The 20,731-nt window shown below is 37.3% G+C and overlaps 1 protein-coding gene across 5 annotated transcripts in view; it reads right to left on the bottom strand.

Annotated features, from left to right (window-relative positions):
- Positions 1 to 2,938: 2,938 nt before the first annotated feature.
- The window catches only part of CCDC126 (coiled-coil domain containing 126), a 46,453-nt gene continuing 28,660 nt past the window's right edge, over positions 2,939 to 20,731 (bottom strand). For 4 of the 5 annotated variants that reach the window (XM_045052501.1, XM_023250443.2, XM_045052504.1 and 1 more), the window contains one exon: positions 8,048 to 9,828. In XM_045052501.1, coding sequence (XP_044908436.1) covers positions 9,644 to 9,828 — 185 coding nt within the window. In that variant the 3' untranslated portion in view covers positions 8,048 to 9,643. Of the gene's footprint in view, positions 3,057 to 5,216; positions 5,295 to 8,047; positions 9,829 to 20,731 lie in introns of those variants that run through there. The other variant, XM_045052500.1, reaches the window with a different exon arrangement.

Raw genomic sequence — 20,731 nt, 5'->3', positions numbered from 1 at the left:
TCTCCCAGAACATGACTTGAATTTATTAGTAAAGCAGTTATATTTTATATTTTAGTTTATTCTAATTATCGCCCTAAACTGGAAAAAAAAGGGGAAAAAAAGTCCTATATATCTTTTCCAGTATAGAATTTTTTCTCCTTGTAGCTAACAGCTAACAGCTGTTCTCCTTGTAGCTAACAGCTTAAATCAAGCAAAATGAGAACAGCACCATTTAAATTATAATCTGTATAATCATACTATATTGGAGGCTTTAAAACATTTTTTAAACCTCAACTTACCTAAGAAACATTTTACATCTTGACTCAGAAAACACACACTCACATAGATCCGAATCAAAAGTTTCGGGGAACACTTACCCTTATTACTGATGATGGAATCGGATATTTCAATTTTATTCCATTACTTCAAAATGCTGGTCACAAACCACTAAATTGATTTCATATCTTCCTGATGGATCACAACCTGTCATTTGAAATATTGCACTACCTAGTCCCCAAGGTTTTTCAGAAAAGAAGTCCTGGGTATACACTGCACTGTGAAACAGTCTAAGAACTGTAGGAATATCAAATATCTTTCTATTGCTTTGTGTACACTAATCCACAGTCTCCGTTTCTCATGTTACATTACATTAACAAATAAATATCGAACACCTACTTTGTACAAGGCCTCCTCCTAGGAACTTGAGATAAACAATCTGATTATTTTTTTTTTATATTTTCTTTTTAAGACCTCACAGGACTGGGGTGCCTGGGTGGCGCAGTCGGTTAAGCGTCCGACTTCAGCCAGGTCACGATCTCGCGGTCCGTGAGTTCGAGCCCCTTGTCAGGCTCTGGGCTGATGGCTCGGAGCCTGGAGCCTGTTTCCGATTCTGTGTCTCCCTCTCTCTCTGCCCCTCCCCCGTTCATGCTCTGTCTCTCTCACAGGACCTTAGACACACTCCATCTGTTGTACCAAACCCCACAGGGTCACACAGGATAGCATCATCAGTGTTTTGGAGATAGAGGCACTGAGTCAGAAATTACATATTTCCAAAAGTCATACTGATAAAACATGGAAGTTAAGAGTCAAATTTTCTCAACTTCAATTTAAAAAATCTAAAGTATTTTAAAACAATCAACTTCAAAATAATATTTATTTTCTATATTAGAATACATAATAAGGGGCACCTGGGTGGCTTGGTCAGTTAAGGGTCCAACTTTTGATCCCAGCTCAGGTCTTGATCTCAGGGTTGAGTTCAAGCCTTGCACTGGGCTCTGTGCTGGGCACGAAGTCTACTTAAAAACAAAACAAAACAAAACAAAACAAAACAAAACAAAACAAAACAAACACAAACAGCACATAATGACTTTATACACACACACACACACACACACATAGAAATAACAAGCGAGGCACCTGGGTGACTCAGTCAGTTAAGTGAAGTGTCCCACTCACTTTTGGCTCAGGTCATGGGATTGAGCCTCATATCAGGCTCCCTGTGGAGCCTGCTTGGGATATTCTCTCTCTCTCTCTCTCTCTCTCTCTCTCTCTCTCTCTCTCTCTCTCTCTCTCTCCCCCTCTGCCTCTCTCCCCTGCTCTCATGTACTCTCTCTCTCAAATTAAAAAGAAAGAAAGAAAGAAAGAAAGAAAGAAAGAAAGAAAGAACGAACGAACTAGGATAAAAGGTTTGATAACGTCCTTCTTAAATTATATCCACCTATCACCATATATTCAGTATCTACTATGTGCCAGATATTGTCCACTCAATACTTTTGGACTGACTCTCCGAGTTCAGATTTGAAGAAAAGAGTAAATGGGGAGGTTTTCCTCCTCTTCAAACTCATGAAGAAGAAAACTTGATCATTCTAGAAAGAGGGCAGAGCAGCCACTTCTGCAGGCACCGGGGACCTGACCATCTCTGAACATACCAGAAAAGCCTCTGCTTTGGAACAGGTATCGAGGGAAGGCTGCTGTAGAAGTGGTGCTTCAGCAGAGACCTGAAGAATGAGAAGAAGCCACTCATGCAAAGTGCTGAGAGAAGAGCATTCCAGACAGAGGCAAGAGCGTGAGGGAATGACAGAATGCATGAAATAGAGACCACAAGTGATAGGAGATTCCAGAGAAAAGGGATCAGTCCTTTAAGGTTGGGAATCAGAAACTTGGGAGTCCTAAGTATGTAAAACTAGAAAGCATATCAGAAAAGGAGCAGGCATTCCAGGCAAGGAAATGGAAAAGAGCAAATCTGAACTATATGATGTAAAACAGGACAGGCAAAACCTGACAAACAGGAAACAATAATCGGATTGTTTCCTAGTTGTGACCAGTTCTGGGCTTGGCTTCATCTGTTTGGAATTCCAACAGAACATTCTCAGATGGCCAAAGGGCTCCAGCTGTGACTAGAGTTGGAACACTGTTTCCATGTGGCCAGCACTCACGCCTTTTTTGCAAGCCCAAATTCACAAGCAAGAAATACTAGTTATTTTGGTTTTGCAGGAGCAAAGGAAAATACTTTCCATCTGGCCTGAGTTGTGAAGAAACCAATTCTTCCTACTCTGAAGCCAGTATATGTAAAGTGTAGACTCCCTGAAAAAGAAACGTATGGAAGATATAGCTTAAATCTTCCTGAGGGTAAAAGAAGGACCCGAGGTCATCATTTTCCTGGTAAAGCTAACTGAGCCCTAATCAACAATAAGAAAAATTTCCTCCTTTTAGAGTTGTGGCCTTGGCTTCCTTTTTAGCCTCAGGAAAACTTTATCGTTCGAGAAACACAGGGCAGAGCAGCCACTTGTGTGGTCAGTCTCTCAGCCCCTGAGATGAGGCTCTGTGTCAGAAAAGCCACTTGTTCTAATCAGAAAAAGAGTTACCTCTCTTCTGCTGTTGACCATGGTTATTTGGTACTATATTAAAACCCAACAATACATGAGAGGGAAGAAGATAAAAGGAAGAATTGAGCCATGCAGAGAGATAGAAAGTGATTTTAACTTAAAATTCTCAATAGTCATACCACTTTCCCCAGGAGAGTTTAATTCCAAGTGCCACTTAGTTATTTTCCAAGGCAGAAAATGACAGCAGACTATCTGAGGAGAAAAAGAGAACAAACTACATTAATATATCAAAGCCACCCCCCACCCCAGCTTCTGCCTGCCTTCCTCCTACAAGTGTGTCTTTGCCAGGAAGCTAAAAGGAGAAGGGTATTTGCAGCTAAAAGACACATTTAGAGTTTGCAATAAGCAATCTTTACATTCTTTACATTTTTAAATACATCAAGTTCAGGGGGGAAGACCAAAGAGCTGCCCTTTTACTATATGGGGCAAGTAATAATTGACAATGCTTAAAATAAGGATTTCCATGTCACTTTTTACCTCACTTCTCTATAGAGATGTCAATTCCAGTCTCATGACCAGTGTGTGGACCACGTGCAGTGAGCAAGCTTTGGAGAAATGACTAGGTTTTTGTTTTTTTTAAATGTTTATTTATTTATTTTGAGAGAGACAGAGAGAGAGAAAGAGAGCATGGATGCAGGGAAGGGGCAGAGAGAGAGTCCCAAGCAGGCTCCACGCTGTCAGTGCAGAACCCCACACAGGACAGGACTCAAACTCAAGAACCATGAGATCATGACCTGAGGCAAAATTAAGAGTGGGAGGCTTAACTGACTGAGCCACGCAGGCACCCCAAGAGAAATGGCTGGAAGTTTTTAGGCCTCTGAATATATATACATATATACATATATATATACATGTATATGTGTGTGTATATGTATATATACATATACATACATACTTTTTTTTTTTTTAAAGACAGAGGACACAAGTGAACAAAAAGCAGAGAGGGAGAGACAGAGGGAGAGAAAGAAGTGGTGCTCATCCCAAGCAGGGCTTGAACTTACCCAATGCAGGGCTCGTGCTCAGGAACCATGAGATCATGACCTAAGCCAAAGTCCAATGCTTTACTGAGTCACCCAGGCACCCCAAGGCTCTGTTAGTATTTCAGAAAACTCAAGAGATACTATGTGAAACTCTTAAATCAAGTCATTATGAGACAATTCCAGTCTCCTTTAAAAGTCATCAAATGGTTCATCTGAAAAACCTAGAGAGATTAAAAGGAGAAAAATAGACCAAGAGAGTGGTGTTGAATCCCACTCTGTCTAGCCTCTAGGAAGTGGAAAATTATAAGAAATATTTTGGCCCCAGAAAAATCCTTAACCTAAACATTGCAAATAAAATGTTAGTACTAGATTTTACAGTGACAGAGAACGGCTGTAGGTGAATTGATAGTGCCCCGAATCCCACGGTGAGTACAAAAAATGGCCCTGACACCTGTTAGGATGAGCACTGGGTGTTGTATGGAAACCAATTTGACAATACATTTCATAATAAAAAAAAAATTTAAATAAAATTTAAAAATGGCCCTGAGGGCAGACTGAGAAGATACTGTTCAACCTGGAAGAAATCTGCACAAAGCCAACCCCTCCCTTCCCTTCATTCTAAGATTGGATGTAAGAGACAGTACGATAGCAGGCTCATTTTTAAACTCCCAAATACAATAGTTTGGTGCTCCCAACCAATTTTGCAGGAATGGGTTCATCTCCTATGATCCCCATACCCTGGCCATCCTGGGCATCAGGATCCTGGGTGGTGGGCTACCATCAATGCCTGGGCACCAAATGCATATTGTGTGATGCCCTGAAGACTCCATGCTTGCTGCTGACCCAGGCCTTTAAGAGCAGAGTAAGGAGTGAAGAGAGAAGCAGATCTTTCTTTTGGATCAAAGGAGAGAAATTCCTATGTCCTAGGAACAACATGGACTATACTTAAGCCAAGATTAGTAGAATAGGCGGTAAGACATGGTGCTAAGAGTACAAACTCTGGAGATAGACCTTTCTGGGTTTGAGTCTCTACTGTATGGTCTGTAAGACCTGTGACCAGAGCTCCCCCATCCAGTTTTTCTGCACCAGAGTCCCTTATTTAGAAAATGGGGGTAATAGAACCTCATAAAGTTGTTTTGGAGATTAAACAAGATACTGTACATGAAGAGCACAGCACAGGGCACAGCCCTTTGTAGATGCTCAATAACTGTTATTACCACAGAGATCCCACTGAATGAGAGGCATGATTAAAAACAAATTCTCCAAATCCTTCCTGCTCTAAATCTTTCCCCCTGGAGCACATTCCAGTTTTGAATAGTTTTAATATAGGATGTGTAGAGATTCTGCCAGGAGGCAGGCCAGTGGCCCTTACCTAGCAGAGGTCCTTTTTTTGTGTCTTCCTGCTTCAATCATCCACTCGAGGCTTTTGAAATGAAACTCCCAATTCAGGCTCAAAGAAAAAGAATAAAAGGGAATTTTTTCTCTCCTTTTCAAACTCATGAAGACGAGAAACAAATAAGCAAATAAAAAAAAAACCCATATTTATCACAAAACTGAAGATAACCTAATGCTATGCGGAAATTCCCAAACACCAGCGGCTCAAAATGTTTTGTTCCCTTGGGCCTTGATACCATATCTACCATGACACCCTCTCACCTAAAAAGACTCCTCCGAACCAGTTTGTTTCTTTGAGTGAAAAATTGGTAAACATTAAAGAAAGGGTGGGTGGGTGGATGAATTAATCACCTGAGAAAGTTAAATGAAAAATGATTTATTCAAATAAATGATGCTGCTAATCAACAATTAGAAGCAATGTGAAGTTATCCTTGACCTAAGGATTCAAAGGAGGTCCTAAATTCATTCTGGAAATATGTTTGAAAAATACTGACATTGGTGAAATCGAAAAAGACATTAAAAAAAAATCGGAGGGGGAAAGTGGATGATGGGCATTGAGGAGGGCACCTGTTGAGATGAGCACTGGGTGTTGTATGGAAACCAATTTGACAATAAATTACATACATACATACATACATACATAATAATAAAAAAATCTTTAGAGCTTAACTTCCTTACTTAAACACAGACTAATATTATTGATCAATTTTAAGCCAAAAGGTGCAAAATGACAGACTTGATCTGATTAAGCACAACTCTGACCACTAACCCGCTCTATAGCTCAATTAATGGATTAGCCATTCTACATTTTATTCCCAGTCTTTCTCCTACCCTGCAAAATGCTTCTACCCTCTTGTTTATAACATAAAACAAGGTCTGAGGATGGTCACCCATTTTAGATTTTTGTCATTGTAATTATATGCAAATGGAGATATTTCACCACTTTGTCTCCCCAAATTGCTAATCACACTTTACTGGGTTACCCATTACCACCCAAAATAATGACAGCATGGAGTAATGCAAAGAGGACAAGCTTTAAACTTGTCCCATACCTACGTCTAAATCTTTTATCTGCAAACAAAATGTCTAATAATTGACTGAAAGATATATCAATGGTGATATAGCCACAAAGTAGAATAGCCATGAAAGTTATATACTTACTGACTTGGAAAGAAGTTCATACATTATACAAAAAGAATACAATGTATGGTATAATCTTTAAAAATATAAATAAAGCTATCGATACACAAAGCAAAAGGCATAGAATGGCTTAGTAACTAGTTTTAACACATATTTATCAGGCACCTATTATGTGTCAGACACAGTCGCATGTGCCCAGATTATATCAGTGAACAGAATGAAGTCCTTGCCTTCAGAGCCTAGATTCTAAGAAGCAACAGAAAAAACCACAATACATTAATATACAATTTAATGTTAGGTATATCACAATTATGACAAAAAGTAAAAAGGGAAAAAAGAGTGCTAGAGGCATGTTAATTAGGTAGGTGGTCAGAGACACATTTGAGCCAACACCTGAGAATATTGTGGAAGGGGATGGGAGGGGAAGCATGAAGGTATCTGGGAATAGAGGAATATTACATTGAAGTCGCTGAGGCAAAAGCATGGAAGAGAAAGTCCCAGGAAGAGAAAGTCAATATGGTTGAAGAGGAATTAAGAAGGAAAAGGGTAAAGATGAAGTGAGGAGGCAGATAGGAACAAATTAGGGCTTGTGAGGCCACAGCGAGAACACTGGATTTTATTTTAAGTAGAAACAATACAGAGTGTGGGCAGGGGAGATCAGCTTCACATTTATATGCTAAAATGTCAATAGCAGTTGTCTGTAGGTAGAAAAATTTCAGATTTGTCCTCCCATTTTATTTTTCTATATTTATTCTTATTTTCATATTTTCTTTCTCTCCTCTCTAGCTCTTGAGCTCTCTCAAAAGATGACTCTACCATGCCCCCAACCAAAACTTAAGAATCATTCTGGGTTTTCAATTATTTAAAAATTGGTTTCAATTAACTCATTGATTCATTCATGCATTCATTCATTGTCTCTTTCATTATATCATGTCCTCTTTTCAGGTAAACATTTCTCTTAAAAACAAAAGGATAACAATTTAACTACATCAATAGCTATTCAGCAGAAAGTGGTTAAAAACAGAAGTGTTTGCAATTAAACCAAATGTACAAGTCAGAGGTTCTTATGTACGCTGTTAACACTTTAGTCTTCTGAGACAGAATTAAATAAGATGAGGCAGATTCTATACATTTAAAATAAAGAACATGGTGTCACTAAAAAGGCAGACCTGAGCCTCTATAGTCTACCTAACTCCACAGTCAAGGTCCTAAGTATTTCTTGAAGACAAAGGAGACCCAAGTTATCATCAACTATGTAAAATAATGTTTAAATTACTTTTTTGCCAGTATACTGCTTAAAGATATTCTGAAATAACCCAAAATTACTCTGAAATAAATATGAAAGTTTTAATATGTTTCGTGACACCCTTTGTGTTAATGTCCTGATTAATTAAGATTAATTGAAGATATAAATACTACAGTATGACCTTTAAAAACTCAATAGTAAACTTCAACTTGAGGGTACAAACCTAGGAACCACCTCCGATCATAATCCTCAGACTTACTCCCATCAAATCCTGAACTCAAACTCTCCTACCATGAACAAAGCAATTTTCCACTGTTTTCTTTTGATAAAACAAAACCCCCAGTTATCTAAGATTCCTTTCAATCACTTACCACTTTTTAAATGCACAACCACCATTAAAGAAAAAAACTTATCACACCTTGTAAGTACAAATAATATATTTTATTTCATCCCTGAAAACAAAAACAAAAATGTCTACATCTAATAAGACTGAACAATTATTCCAAACTTCAACTGGCAATGGTATGTAATTAATTTCTTCACACAGAGTATAGGGAAAAGAGTTTAGAAAGCTACCTTTCATGAAACAATATTTTCTCATACTTATTTTAATAAAGCATTATAATTATTGCTACTATGTGTGGTAACATATTATAATAATAAACAATACAATATCCAAAACTAAATTCAATATAGCCTAAATCTAAAAGCTAGCTGCACTTAAGCAGTTATTATAGAGAATAAATACTATGAAATACAGGGCACCATATGGCAATTAAATTTGCTACAAGGGAAATTTAAATAAAGTTGTACGTTGCTCTATACTAGAATTATCCAAGATTAGGATCTCTTGTGCTATATACAATAGCTGTTTTCCTGAAAAGAGAGTCAATCTTCATAGCTTAAATTAAATGCTCTTGTTTATAAGTGGTCATTATATAAAATGAATACCTAATATATCTTTTACACAAATCCACAATTTCATGAAGCCAGATACTCTTACATAATGTTAACATTTTCCAAGCAATTTAATGCAGCACAAAATACCTTTAGTACACACACCTGGCTAAAGACCTTAAGCATCCCAGTCTCACAAATATCTCAGTCTCCCCTTCCACTGCCAACATAACAAAAGCAAAACTTACCCAAATACGGAAATAATGTGCTTTCAATAGCACAGACACTCAAAAGGTTAAACTTTTAAATTAATATTCATGTATGTGAAAAATCATGAATACTTTACTTAATTTTAATCTCATCATAAAAATATCTTTTATTCTTCAAGGTATATATAAGAAAATGTTATTTATGAGATTAGAGATTCCTATTTTTACATTATTTTTCTCAGTGTTTAGAATAGGTTATGGACAGTGGCTACTAACCATCTCAAGATTATAACCTTACAAATGTAATTTTTCAAAATATACAATAATTAACCTCCAGTTATTCTGAAGGCTAGTGCAAATGAAGACATTCTTTGGGTCATGATTTCAAAACATTATTTTCAACATTATACTTCCTTTCTCTGTTCATAATCTGAGTAACAAAATATAGTACTGGAAGTAAGCACATTTTCTAATAGTATTAGTCTAACAGTTAAACCTATTGAGAACAAATGACAAAATGATTCAATAACAATATTCTCTAAAAAACATGTTACATATTTAAATAAATATTTTATAGAAATGAACCCATGTCTTTCAGTGTTTTTGTTTCACCTCCATCCCAAACACAAAAGATTTATACAAAGATCACCTACCTGCTTACTACATCAACCATGTTACCAAATTCCCTTTAAGGATATAGTAGTACAGCATTGAAGAGACTTGCCTGAAAGCAAACTAATAACTTTTAAAATCTATATACAGAATTAGAGCTCTGTGAATCCAGCATATTCCTCAGAAATGCGTAGGGCTTTTATTGTACAGTATTATTCTATCCTAGCCAGCAACTTAAAAGCTTTCTGCCATAGGATATGACCCACGGTGGATGTAGCAGCACAAGGTGATCTTCAACTGCTATCTAATGCTGCCCGATGCATTCATCCTTTTATTTGTGGTTACCGGCACCAGGTTTCCACTTGTGCCATTGGTAGTGTTGGTTGCCGAGCCGTTCACAACAATATAGTCCACTTTGTTCTCCAGCTTTACCAAGCGTTGTAAAATGTCATCTAAGAGGACAGCAATTGTTCTCTTTAGATCCGCTACAGGGGAAAAAATCAGAATAAACTGTATTAAACATTGATAGAACACTTAATATTTGTACTTTCCTAGTTTGAGAGGGGGGATAATGAAACATTACTGAGTCATCAGAGAGAAAATATACTAGAGAGAAAGCTCTCATACCACAAATAGGAAAAACCTAATTGTGTAAATCAATAGCACCATATACAGACCTTCCTAAAGGAATTTCAGAGTTATAAATGTGAAGGCAACTCTCACCTTCTAGTGCAATAAAACACATTTGAAGTATGGTTCAAAACTGTATTCCCTTTGTAAGCAGTTTGTAAAGATGACTGTGGACTAGGCAGGTCAGGTAAAACAAACTAGGTAAGTAAGTAAGAAGTTCAATGAAATGCAGAAACACAAAACCTGGATTCTCCAGAGACTGAAATGTGTGTATGAGTGGGGGAGCCTAGGACCAGGGCAGATGCCAGGAAACTGATTAGTGCAGTAGAGATAATAACAATAGTTCCAAGTTAAATTTCTTCCAGAATGACAGGGAAGTTTATATGTCTTTGGGAGATTAAGGGGTTTCAATAGAATCTACCTAGAAAACGAAATTAGGACTTTTCCTTAGAATTAGTTTTTCAAGTTTCCCAAAGGCACCTGTACATATGAGGTACTCAGTAAGTGGCAACTAATATTGTTATTTTTTGCTGATTTCAAACTAAAAAGCAACTCTAGCCCTAATATGTGACCAGGGAAACAATCATCTAACCACAATTGATAAATTTGCTGATGGTTCTGTCACTAAGAGATCAGAAAAAGCAAAAGCAAAATAAAAAAGATACACTGGACTTCATCAAAATTTAAAACTTTTGGGTATCAAAGACTATTATCCAGAAAGTGAAAATAACAGGCAGAATGGAAGACAATATTTGCAAGTCATGTATCCGACAAGGGCTTAATTTCAAAAACATATAAAGAGCCCTTAAACAACAAAAGGATAACAACCCAATTTTTTATTTTTATTTATTTTTTTTTATTAAATTTTTTTTTCAACATTTATTTATTTTTGGGACAGAGAGAGACAGAGCATGAACGGGGGAGGGGCAGAGAGAGAGGGAGACACAGAATCGGAAACAGGCTCCAGGCTCTGAGCCATCAGCCCAGAGCCCGGACGCGGGGCTCGAACTCACGGACCGCGAGATCGTGACCTGGCTGAAGTCGGACGCTTAACCGACTGCGCCACCCAGGCGCCCCAACAACCCAATTTTTTAAATGAGCAAAGGACTTGAATAGACATTTCCCCAAATAAGATATGCAAATGGATAATAAACACAAGAAAAGATACCCAACATCACAATGAGATATCACTTCAGGATGGCTATAATCAAAGAAAGGGAAACACAATATGATACTGGCACAAAAATAAACATATGGCTCAGTGGAACAGAATAGACACTCCAGAAATAAACCTGTGCTTATATGGTCAATTAATCCATGACAAAGGAGGCAAGAATACATAATAGGAAAAAAGTTTCTTCAACAAATGGTGCTGGGAAAACCGGACAGCTTCAAGCAAAAGAATGAAACTGGACCACTTTCTTAGATCAGACACAAAAATAAATTCAACATGGATTGAAAACCTAAATGTGAGACCTAAAATCATAAAATTCCTACAAGAAAACATAAGAAGTAATTTCTTTGACATTGGCTATAGAAACAGTTTTCTACGAGTGCCTGGTTGGCTCATTCGGTTGAGCGTCCGACTTTGGCTGAAGTCATAATCACACATCCGTGGGCTTGAGCCCCGCATCGGGCTGCTGACAGCTCAGAGCCTGGAGCCTGCTTTGGATTCTGTGTCTCCCTCTCTCTCTGCCTCTACCCTGCTCGCACTCTGTCTCTGTCTCTCAAAAAACAAAATGTTAAAAAAAAATTTTTTTAAGAAACAGTTTTCTAGGTATGTCTTCTCTGGCAAGGGAAACAAAAGCAAGTATTTGGGGACTATATCAAGATAAAAAGCTCTTGCACAGTGAGGGAATCAACCAACAAAACAAAAAGGCAACCTACTGGATGGGAGAAGTGATCTGCAAATGATATAACTGATAAGGGGTGAATATACAAAATACATAAAGAACTTACACAACTCAACACCAAAAAAACAAATAATACAACTAAAAATGGGCAGAGGACCTTTGTAGACATTTTTCCAAAGAAGACATAACAGATGGCCAACAGATATGTGAAAAGATGCTCAACATCACTCATCATCAGGGAAATCCAAATCAAAACTATGAGATATCACCTTACACCTGTCAGAATAACTAAAATCAAAATAAGAAATGACAAGTGTTGGCGAGGATGTGGGAAAAAAGGAACCCTCATATACTGTTGGTGGGAATGCAAATTGGCACAGTCACTGTGGAAAACAGTATGGAGGTTCCTCAAAACATTAAAAATAGAATTACCATATAATCCAGTAATTCTATTACTGGGTATTCACCCAAAGAAAACAAAAAACACTAATTTGAAAAGATATATGCCCATCTATGTTTACTGAAGCATTATTTACAACAGCCAAGACATGAAAGCAACTCAAATGTCCAGTGGTAGATGAATGGATGAAGAAGAAGAGGTACATAAATACATAAGGGAAAATTACTCGGCCATAAAAAAGAATGAAATATTGCCATCTGCAATGACATGGATGGAGCCAGAGCATATAATGCTAATTAAGTCAGACAGAAAAAGACAAATACTGTATGACTTCACTCATATGTACCATTTAAGAAACAAAACAATTATATTGTACACCTGAAACTAACATAACACTGTATGTTAATAATAATTCAATAAAAAACATTTTTTTAAAGAAATAAAATAAGCATGGGTGAGCATATAGAGAAACTGGAATCCTCATACACTGCTGCTAGAAATATAAAATGGTCAGCCACTATAGAAAGTAGTTTGGCAATTCCTCAAAAAGCTAAATATAAAATTACCACATGACCCAGGAATTCCACTCCTAGGTATGTATATACCCCCCAAATTGAAAAGAGACTCAGAGATACTTGTACACCAATATTCACAACAGCCAAAAGGTGGAAACAATCCAAGTGTCCATCAATAGATGAAGAGATTGACAAAATGTGGTATATACATGCAATGGAATATTATTTAGCCATAAAGGATGATGTCCTGATACATGCTAAAACATGGATGAATTTAAAGACATTATGCAAAGTGAAATAAGCCAGACAAAGAAAGGGACAAATATTGTATGGATCCACTAATGTGAACTACCTAGAATAGACAAAATCATAAAGACAGAAAGTAGATTAGAGACTACCAAGGGCCAGTGAAATGGGGAAACAGCAAGCTCTTGCTTAATGGTTACAGTTTCTTGCTTAGAGTGATGCAAGTTTTAGAAAGTTAATAGTGATGGTTGTACGACACTATGCATTAATGCCACTGAACAGTATACTTTAAAATTATTAAAACGGCAATTTTTATGCTATATACATTTTACCATAATGTTTAAAAGTGAAAACAATGAAAAAAATCAGAATGGAGTAGGGAGAATAGTGGTTGTGGGTGGTAGCAGAAGGTGATTAGAAAATGCTTATTAAAAAAACAAAACAAAAAAATCAATGTAATATAAAGTTAGGGGAAAACTTTATTTGGAAGAAAGAGACTACAAAAAGTATATCTTCTGGCATCGTTCATCATGAGAACTTACATATTCTAGTACGGCAGAAATGTACAAGAAAAAAAAAGTGTAAAAAAAAAATCCTGTGACAAGTATTTAGGGATGAAATGTCATGATACATAAAACTTTCAAATGGTGCCCCAAAAGACAAATACATTTGTATACAGAAGGAAAGATAAAAACAAATGCAGAAAAGTTTTTAGCAAATGGTGAGTATAGACAAAAGATATAGGATGTTTATTATATAATTTTCCCTAATTTTCGATACACTCAAATTTTTCAAAATAAAAGACTGCAGAGAGGAGACCTTTCTTTATTGAGATCTTCCAATCAAGAGTTATAATAGTATTGGTAAATAGGACAGAATTAAATAATTTTTTAAAAAAATCCTTCAGCAACAAAACTAAAGGGTTTTTCTCTGGAAGTTATCTCCAGTACAGTATTTGAAGAGGTAGCAACATAGGCCAGAGAGGTCTAGAAAGAATAGAACGGGGTGGAGGTAGGGAGTGAAGGGGTCTACCAGCATGTTAATGTAAAATGAAGCTAAAGCTGGGGCGCCTGGGTGGCTCAGTCGGTTAAGTGTCCGACTTCAGCCAGGTCACGATCTCGCGGTCCGTGAGTTCGAGCCCCGCGTCAGGCTCTGGGCTGATGGCTCAGAGCCTGGAGCCTGTTTCCGATTCTGTGTCTCCCTCTCTCTCTGCCCCTCCCCCGTTCATGCTCTGTCTCTCTCTGTCTCAAAAATAAATAAATGTTAAAAAAAAAAATTTAAAAAAAAAAAAAAAGAAGCTAAAGCCCTAGGATGTTTGACACCAAGCTGAGGTGTGACATGAATTAAAAAGGTAAGCCTAATTATTGATTAGAATTAAGTTACATAGCAATTAAAGGAAAAGGTGGGACTAATGAGAAACAACTATATGATAATTTTATTTTAACAATGTCCTAAGCTGTTAAATGTATCCTCTCAAATATTCTAAAATCAAGTGTTTTAATAAAACATTACATGGGGCGCCTGGGTGGCTTAGTCAGTAAAGTGTCTTGCTCTTGGTTTCGGCTCAGGTCATGATCTCACAGTATGACAGAGAGAGCCCCACCTGTGCTGGACTCTGCGCTGACAGCTCTCAGGACCTGCTTGGGATTCTTTCTCCCTCTCTCTCTCTGCCTCTCTCCTGCTCATGCTCACTCGTTCCCTCTCTCTCTCTCTCCCTGCCCCCACCTCAAAATAAATAAACTTTAAAAAAAATTACAAAAAACTCAGATTTGGGGGGCACCTGGGTGGCTCAGTCCATTAAGCATCCAATTTCGGGTCAGGTCATGATCTCACAGTTTGTGGGTTTGAGCCCCATGTTGGGTTCTGTGATGACAGCTCAGAGCCTAGGGCCTGCTTCAGATTCCATGTCTCCCTCTCTCTGCCCCTCCCCACTCACATTCTCTCTCTCAAAAATAAACATTAAAAAAAAAAAAAAAAAAACCTGTTTAAAAAAAAAAAAAACTCAGATTTTTAACTACTTTGCTCCATGATATAAAATTAGTTGACAAAGAAGAATAAAATTAATGTTTCCTGAACTTGGGATTCTTTCAAATATACCAAAGCTCCCTTTCTCTAAATTCACAATATAATTTTATGTTTACATCTCAAGGGATTGCATATTTAAAGGAATTTATATTATATGGGAGTTCACAGTACTCCATAAACCCTATTAACTAAAGGTGCTGGTAATAAGAACTCTTTCCGTAACTATGAGTCCTGTTCAGAAACCCTAAAAGCAACTTGAAAGCAACCATATCATATCCAACCTTTGACCCTCAGCTCACCATTTTGACATTTTATCACACAGTAGACACTGAACAAATGTTTGAAATAAACATTTGCTGAATGTCCAATTCATGTGTTTGGTAGGTGGTATTGTTGAGATTGACATGAAGGATCAGATTTAGGAAAAGAGCCTTTTAAGGTTGTTCTATTTCTGCTTTAAGCTTCCCTATTCTGGAAGAAAAAAATCAAATGGTTTATGGGGGGCGGGGGGAAGGAAAGAAAGAAAAAAAATGAGCTGTAACAAAGGCACATAAAGACATAGATACTATCAAAATAGTACCTAGCCCAATTATTTCACTGTACACAAAAACCAAACGGAGGATATAATGCTACTAAATATACTAAAGATATTGGATATTGGATATAAACAGATTTTAACTATACTAAACATAATCAGGGACAGTGAGACATAGCAGAAAGCCACTCTCATACCAAGGAACAGAGGGAGAAAGAAAGTAGTGATGTAACCAGAGCCCAAGTCCAAGGAAAACCACCAGTGGAAAACAAAGCCAAGGCAGGCAGTCTGGTAGAAGCTGGTGCTACAAAAGAGACACCACCTCTGGCAGACAGGGAAGAAGAAAAGTACCCTAGCCTTTCCCTTGTCTTACTTTCCAAACTCCTGCCAACGCCCCCCACTGACTCAACCCAGGCAGAAGCTAGCTGATCTAGGAACTTGGAAAACACTACCTACTCAAATCACCCGCCTTTGAGATACAAAACAGAAGAGAGAAAGGTAAGTGAAGGACACCAGGAACAGGACCAGCACAAACAGCAAGTATACATGCCTTTGTGAACCCCATACTTAGGTCTGTCTTGATTTATCTCTTATTTACATCTCAATAGGTTTTACTGTTTTTATTATTATGAGCTGCCTCAAATCTGATAACTAGGTGTGTCTAGTCAAGGATTTTCATATCTATATTCATGAGAGATATTGGTCCATAGTTTTTATTTCTTATATAACCTTTGTCTGATTTTGGTATTAAGCTAATGCTATTTTCACAAAATGAACTTGAGAAATGTTCTCACCTATTTTCTGGAAGACTGTGTGGAATTCATATTCCTATTTAAACTTCTGATAGAATTCTCCAGTGAAATCATCAGGGCCTGGAGATTTCTTTTTGGGGAGTTCTTAAACTATAAATTAAACTTCCCTAATAGGTATAGGGTCCCCATGATTTTTATATTGTACTTTCATTTTCATTTAGTTCAAACTATTTTTTAAATTTCCCTTCAGAATTCCTCTTTGATCCATAGATTATTTAGAAGTGTGTTTAGTTTCCAGTTACTTGGAGATTTTGTTACTGATTTCTAGTTTGAGTTCATTGTGGTTAGAGAACACACTCTGTATGATTTTAATTCTTTTATATAGATTGAGGTTTGTTTTACAGCCTTGGATATGATCTATTTTGGTAACTATTCCATGGACTGAAAAAACATGTATATTCTGCTGTTGTTGATAGAATTTCTATATATGTAAATAAGATCCTATTGGTTAGATTGTGTTCTAATGATCTTCTGTATCTTTGCAGATTTTCTAAATGGTTCTATCAGTTCCTGAGAGGGGGATGTTTCAGGTCTCAATTATAATTGTGGATTTACCTATTTCTTTTAATTCCACCACTTTGTGCATACAAATTTAGGATTGTTTTTTCTTCTGAGTGGTTTGACCCTTCTATGATTACATAATGTCCTTCTCTGACTTTGCTAGTTTTCTTTGCTCTGAATTCTACTTTATCTGATATTAATGGAGCCATTCCTGCTTTCCTTAATGTTTGCATGACAAATCTTTTTCTATCCTTTTACTTTTAGGCAGCTGATATTATTAAATTTGAAATAAGTTTCTTGCAGGGAGCACATATTTGGGTCATGTTTCCTAATGCAGTCTGTCAATCTCTTTTAACTGGTATACTTAAAACAGATTTATATTTAATGTAATTGTTATATATTAGTACTTAAGTCTGCCATTTAATTCTTTGTTTTGTTTGTTCCGTTTTTCACTTCCCTGTTTAATTTTTCCTGCTCTCTTATAGGTTATTTGGAATATTTTTTAGAATTCTTTTTTTGGTTCATCTGCATGTATCTTTTTGTACAGTTTTAGTGGCTACTCTAGATACTGTATCATGTATATAACTTACCAGTCATTTTACCAATCTGAATGAAATACATAAACTTTGCCTCTCTTTACCATCTATGATGGTTCATTATATGTGTCAACTTGGCTAGGCTGTAGTGCCTAGACAAACAAATACACCATTCTGGATGTGGTTTTGAAGGTAGTTTTTAGATGTGATTAGCATTTAAACCAGTAGCCTTTCAGTAAAGCAGATTACTCAATATAATGTAAGTGGACCTCAATCAGCTGAAAAAAGACTGAGGTTCCAGGAAAAGGAAGGAACTCTGCCTCCAGACTGACTGGCTTTGGACTCAGGACTATCATGTTAACTCTTGCCAGAATTTCCGGCCTGCCAGCCTACCCTGAAGATTTTGACTTTCCAGTCCTCACAATTGTATAAACCAATTTCTTAAAGTCCATCAATCTCTCTGTTCTATTTCTCTGGAAAACCCTAATACACCATCCTTTTATCCTACTTCCATTTATATTGTCTTAAATATTTCCTCTACACACATTTAAAATCACCTCAGCACTATAAATTTTGCTTCAACCATCATAGTTTAGAAAACTCCAGAAAAGGAAACCTACTGAATTACCCTTATTTTTATTTACTATATTCTGTCTTCCCTCCTTCCTGATAGTACCAAGGTCCCTCCTTTTACCATGTTTTTATTTACACTTCCTTCAGCCATCTCTTAGATTAGGTCTGCTATTCTTTTCCTTCATCTGAGAAGGTCTTTGACTTCCCCTTTCATTCCTGAAGGACATTTTCACTGGATATAGAATTCGTATTGATAGTTCTTTCCTTTTAGCACCTGAAAACATATTTTATCACTTCCTTCAGGCCTCAGTGGTTTCTGATGAGAAATGCACTGTTATTTGAGTTGTTTTTCCACTATAAGTAAGATGTCATTTTTTTCTCCAGGTGCATTTAAGATTTGATGCACTGTTATTTGAATTATTTTTCCACCATAAGATGTCATTTTTCTCCCCAGTTGCATTTAAGATTTTTTTTTTCCAGTTGCTCTTTAAGTTTCAGAAGTTTAATTATGATTTATCTTGACATGGATTTTAGGCGGCTTAGCCTGCTTGGGGTTCACTCAGCTTTTTTTTAAATAAGTTTACTTTTTTTAATGTTTACCTATTTTTGAGAGAGAGAGAGAGAGAGAGAGAGAGAGAGAGTAAGCAGGGGAGGGACAGAGAGAGAGAGAGAGAGAGAGAGAGAGAGAGGATCCAAAACAGGCTCTGTGCTGACAGCAGAAAGAGTGACATGGGGCCTGAACCCATGATCACAACCTAGGATCATGACCTGAGTCAAAGTCACAGGCTTAATTGACTGAGCCAAATAGGTCCCCTTAAGCTTCTTGAATCTGAGGTCAATGTCTTGTCAAATTTAGGAAGTTTGCAGCATTATTTATTTATTTTTTTTAGTACTTTTCCAGCCCTGCCCTCATTCTCCTCTCCTTCCAAAACTCCAATGACACAAATGTTACATCTTTTGTTATAGTCTCACAGGTTTCTAAATCTCTGGGGTTTTTTTTTTCTCCCAGTCTATTTTTTTCTCCTGTTCAGATTGTGTAATTGTATTGTTCTATATTCCAGTTCACTGATTCTTTCATCTTCATTCTGTTAAGTCAATCTGCTGAGCTTTTTATTTCAATTACTGTACTTTTCAGTTCAAAAATTTCCATTTGGTTATTCTTTATATGTTCTATTTATGTGCTGAGACTTTCTATTTCTTTGTTGAGGCTATTTTTTCACTTGCTTTGTGTAAATTCCTCATCGAAGCACTTTTAATAATAACTGCTTTAAATCTTTTTCAGATAATTCTAATATCTATCATTGGTTGCCTTTTTTCATTCAGTCAGATATTCCCCATTCTTGGTATGAGAAGTGATTTATATTTGAAACCTAGACACTTACATATTAGTTTATGAGATCTTGGATCTTATTTAAACCTCCTATTTTAGGGTCACCTGAATGGCTTAGTCAGTTGGGCATGTGACTCTTGGTTGCAGCTCAGGTCATGATCTCAGTTTGTGAGTTCAAGCTCCACATCAGGCCCTGCGCTGGCAGTGGGGAGCCTGCATGGGATCCTCTCTCTCCCTCTCTCTCTGCCCCTTCCATGCTTGCTCTCTCTCAAAATAAATAAATAAACTTAAAAAATATATGTATATGTATGTATACATACATACACACACACATATATCTACATATATGTATATATAGATATGTTTTAGATGACTTTCTCTGATGCCACTGTGGCAGGACAGAGGGGTACCCCTTACTATTGCCAGGTGGAAGAAGTCTAGGTTCCCCATTTAGCCTCCACTGTCACCTGAGGGTGGTAAGCTCCCCATCACTGCTGAATGAAGGTGGAAGTTCCAGGTCCCCATGTACTCTGCATTGATAATGTGGTGGGGATGGCCTCCTTACCCCTGGGCAATAGTGAAAGTCCTGACTGTCCACTAAGACTCCTCTGACAACACCTCAGAGGGAAGGGGATGGGCACCTCATTACTGCATGTAATGAGGTATGCAAGTCCTGGCTCTTCATGTAGTCTCCACAGGTACCATGGGGGAGGGAGGTATTGGATACCTTATTACAGTCTCACAAGGGTGAAGTGTAGGCTCCCTGTTTGGCCTTTGATCATGCAGGTGGTGGTGCAGCCACAATATTTTTGTGTGATCTTTGGCTGAAGGAGAATAGTTATTGTCCAAAAGTTTTGTCTTGCCAGACTGCCCCTGTCTTGGCTACAAGAGCAGGTGTCTGTTGGGGAGATTACTGACTTCTTCAGCTCCAAGTCTGGAATATATGAGGTTGAACACAACAAAACAAAACAGGGATCATACCACTGTGTCCTGAGGTCCCTAGCCAGTATTTTTCTCTTTCAGATTCTTATGTTTGTTTTACATAAAATGTCCAGGACTTTCAGTTGTACTTAAATGGGAATAGGGAAAGATGGATAGCATAGGAACGGGAAAAGGAGGGATCTCCATCTTCCCAAATTCCCCAGTTTAGGGAATTTTATTTAAATTGTTTTTCTTCAACTATAAAAGATATTCTCTAGCAGCTTATTATAGTACTGTTTTCATTCATTACTTACATGATAATTTACATATTTGAAAAACTGATTAAAGTTAAGAAATTTTAGGGGCGCCTGGGTGGCTCAGTTGGTGAAGCGTCCAACTTCGGCTCCAGTCATGATCTCACAGTTCATGAGTTTGAGCCTCGTGTCAGGCTCTGTGCTGACAAGCTTGGAGCCTGGAGCCTGCTTTGGAGTCTGTGTCTCCCTCTCTCTCT

The sequence above is a fragment of the Felis catus genome, chromosome A2 (assembly GCF_018350175.1).
Source record: "Felis catus isolate Fca126 chromosome A2, F.catus_Fca126_mat1.0, whole genome shotgun sequence".
NCBI classification, from domain to species: Eukaryota; Metazoa; Chordata; class Mammalia; order Carnivora; family Felidae; genus Felis; species Felis catus.
Note: the sequence above shows the minus strand (reverse complement) of the source record. Positions and strands in the feature narration are given on the sequence as shown.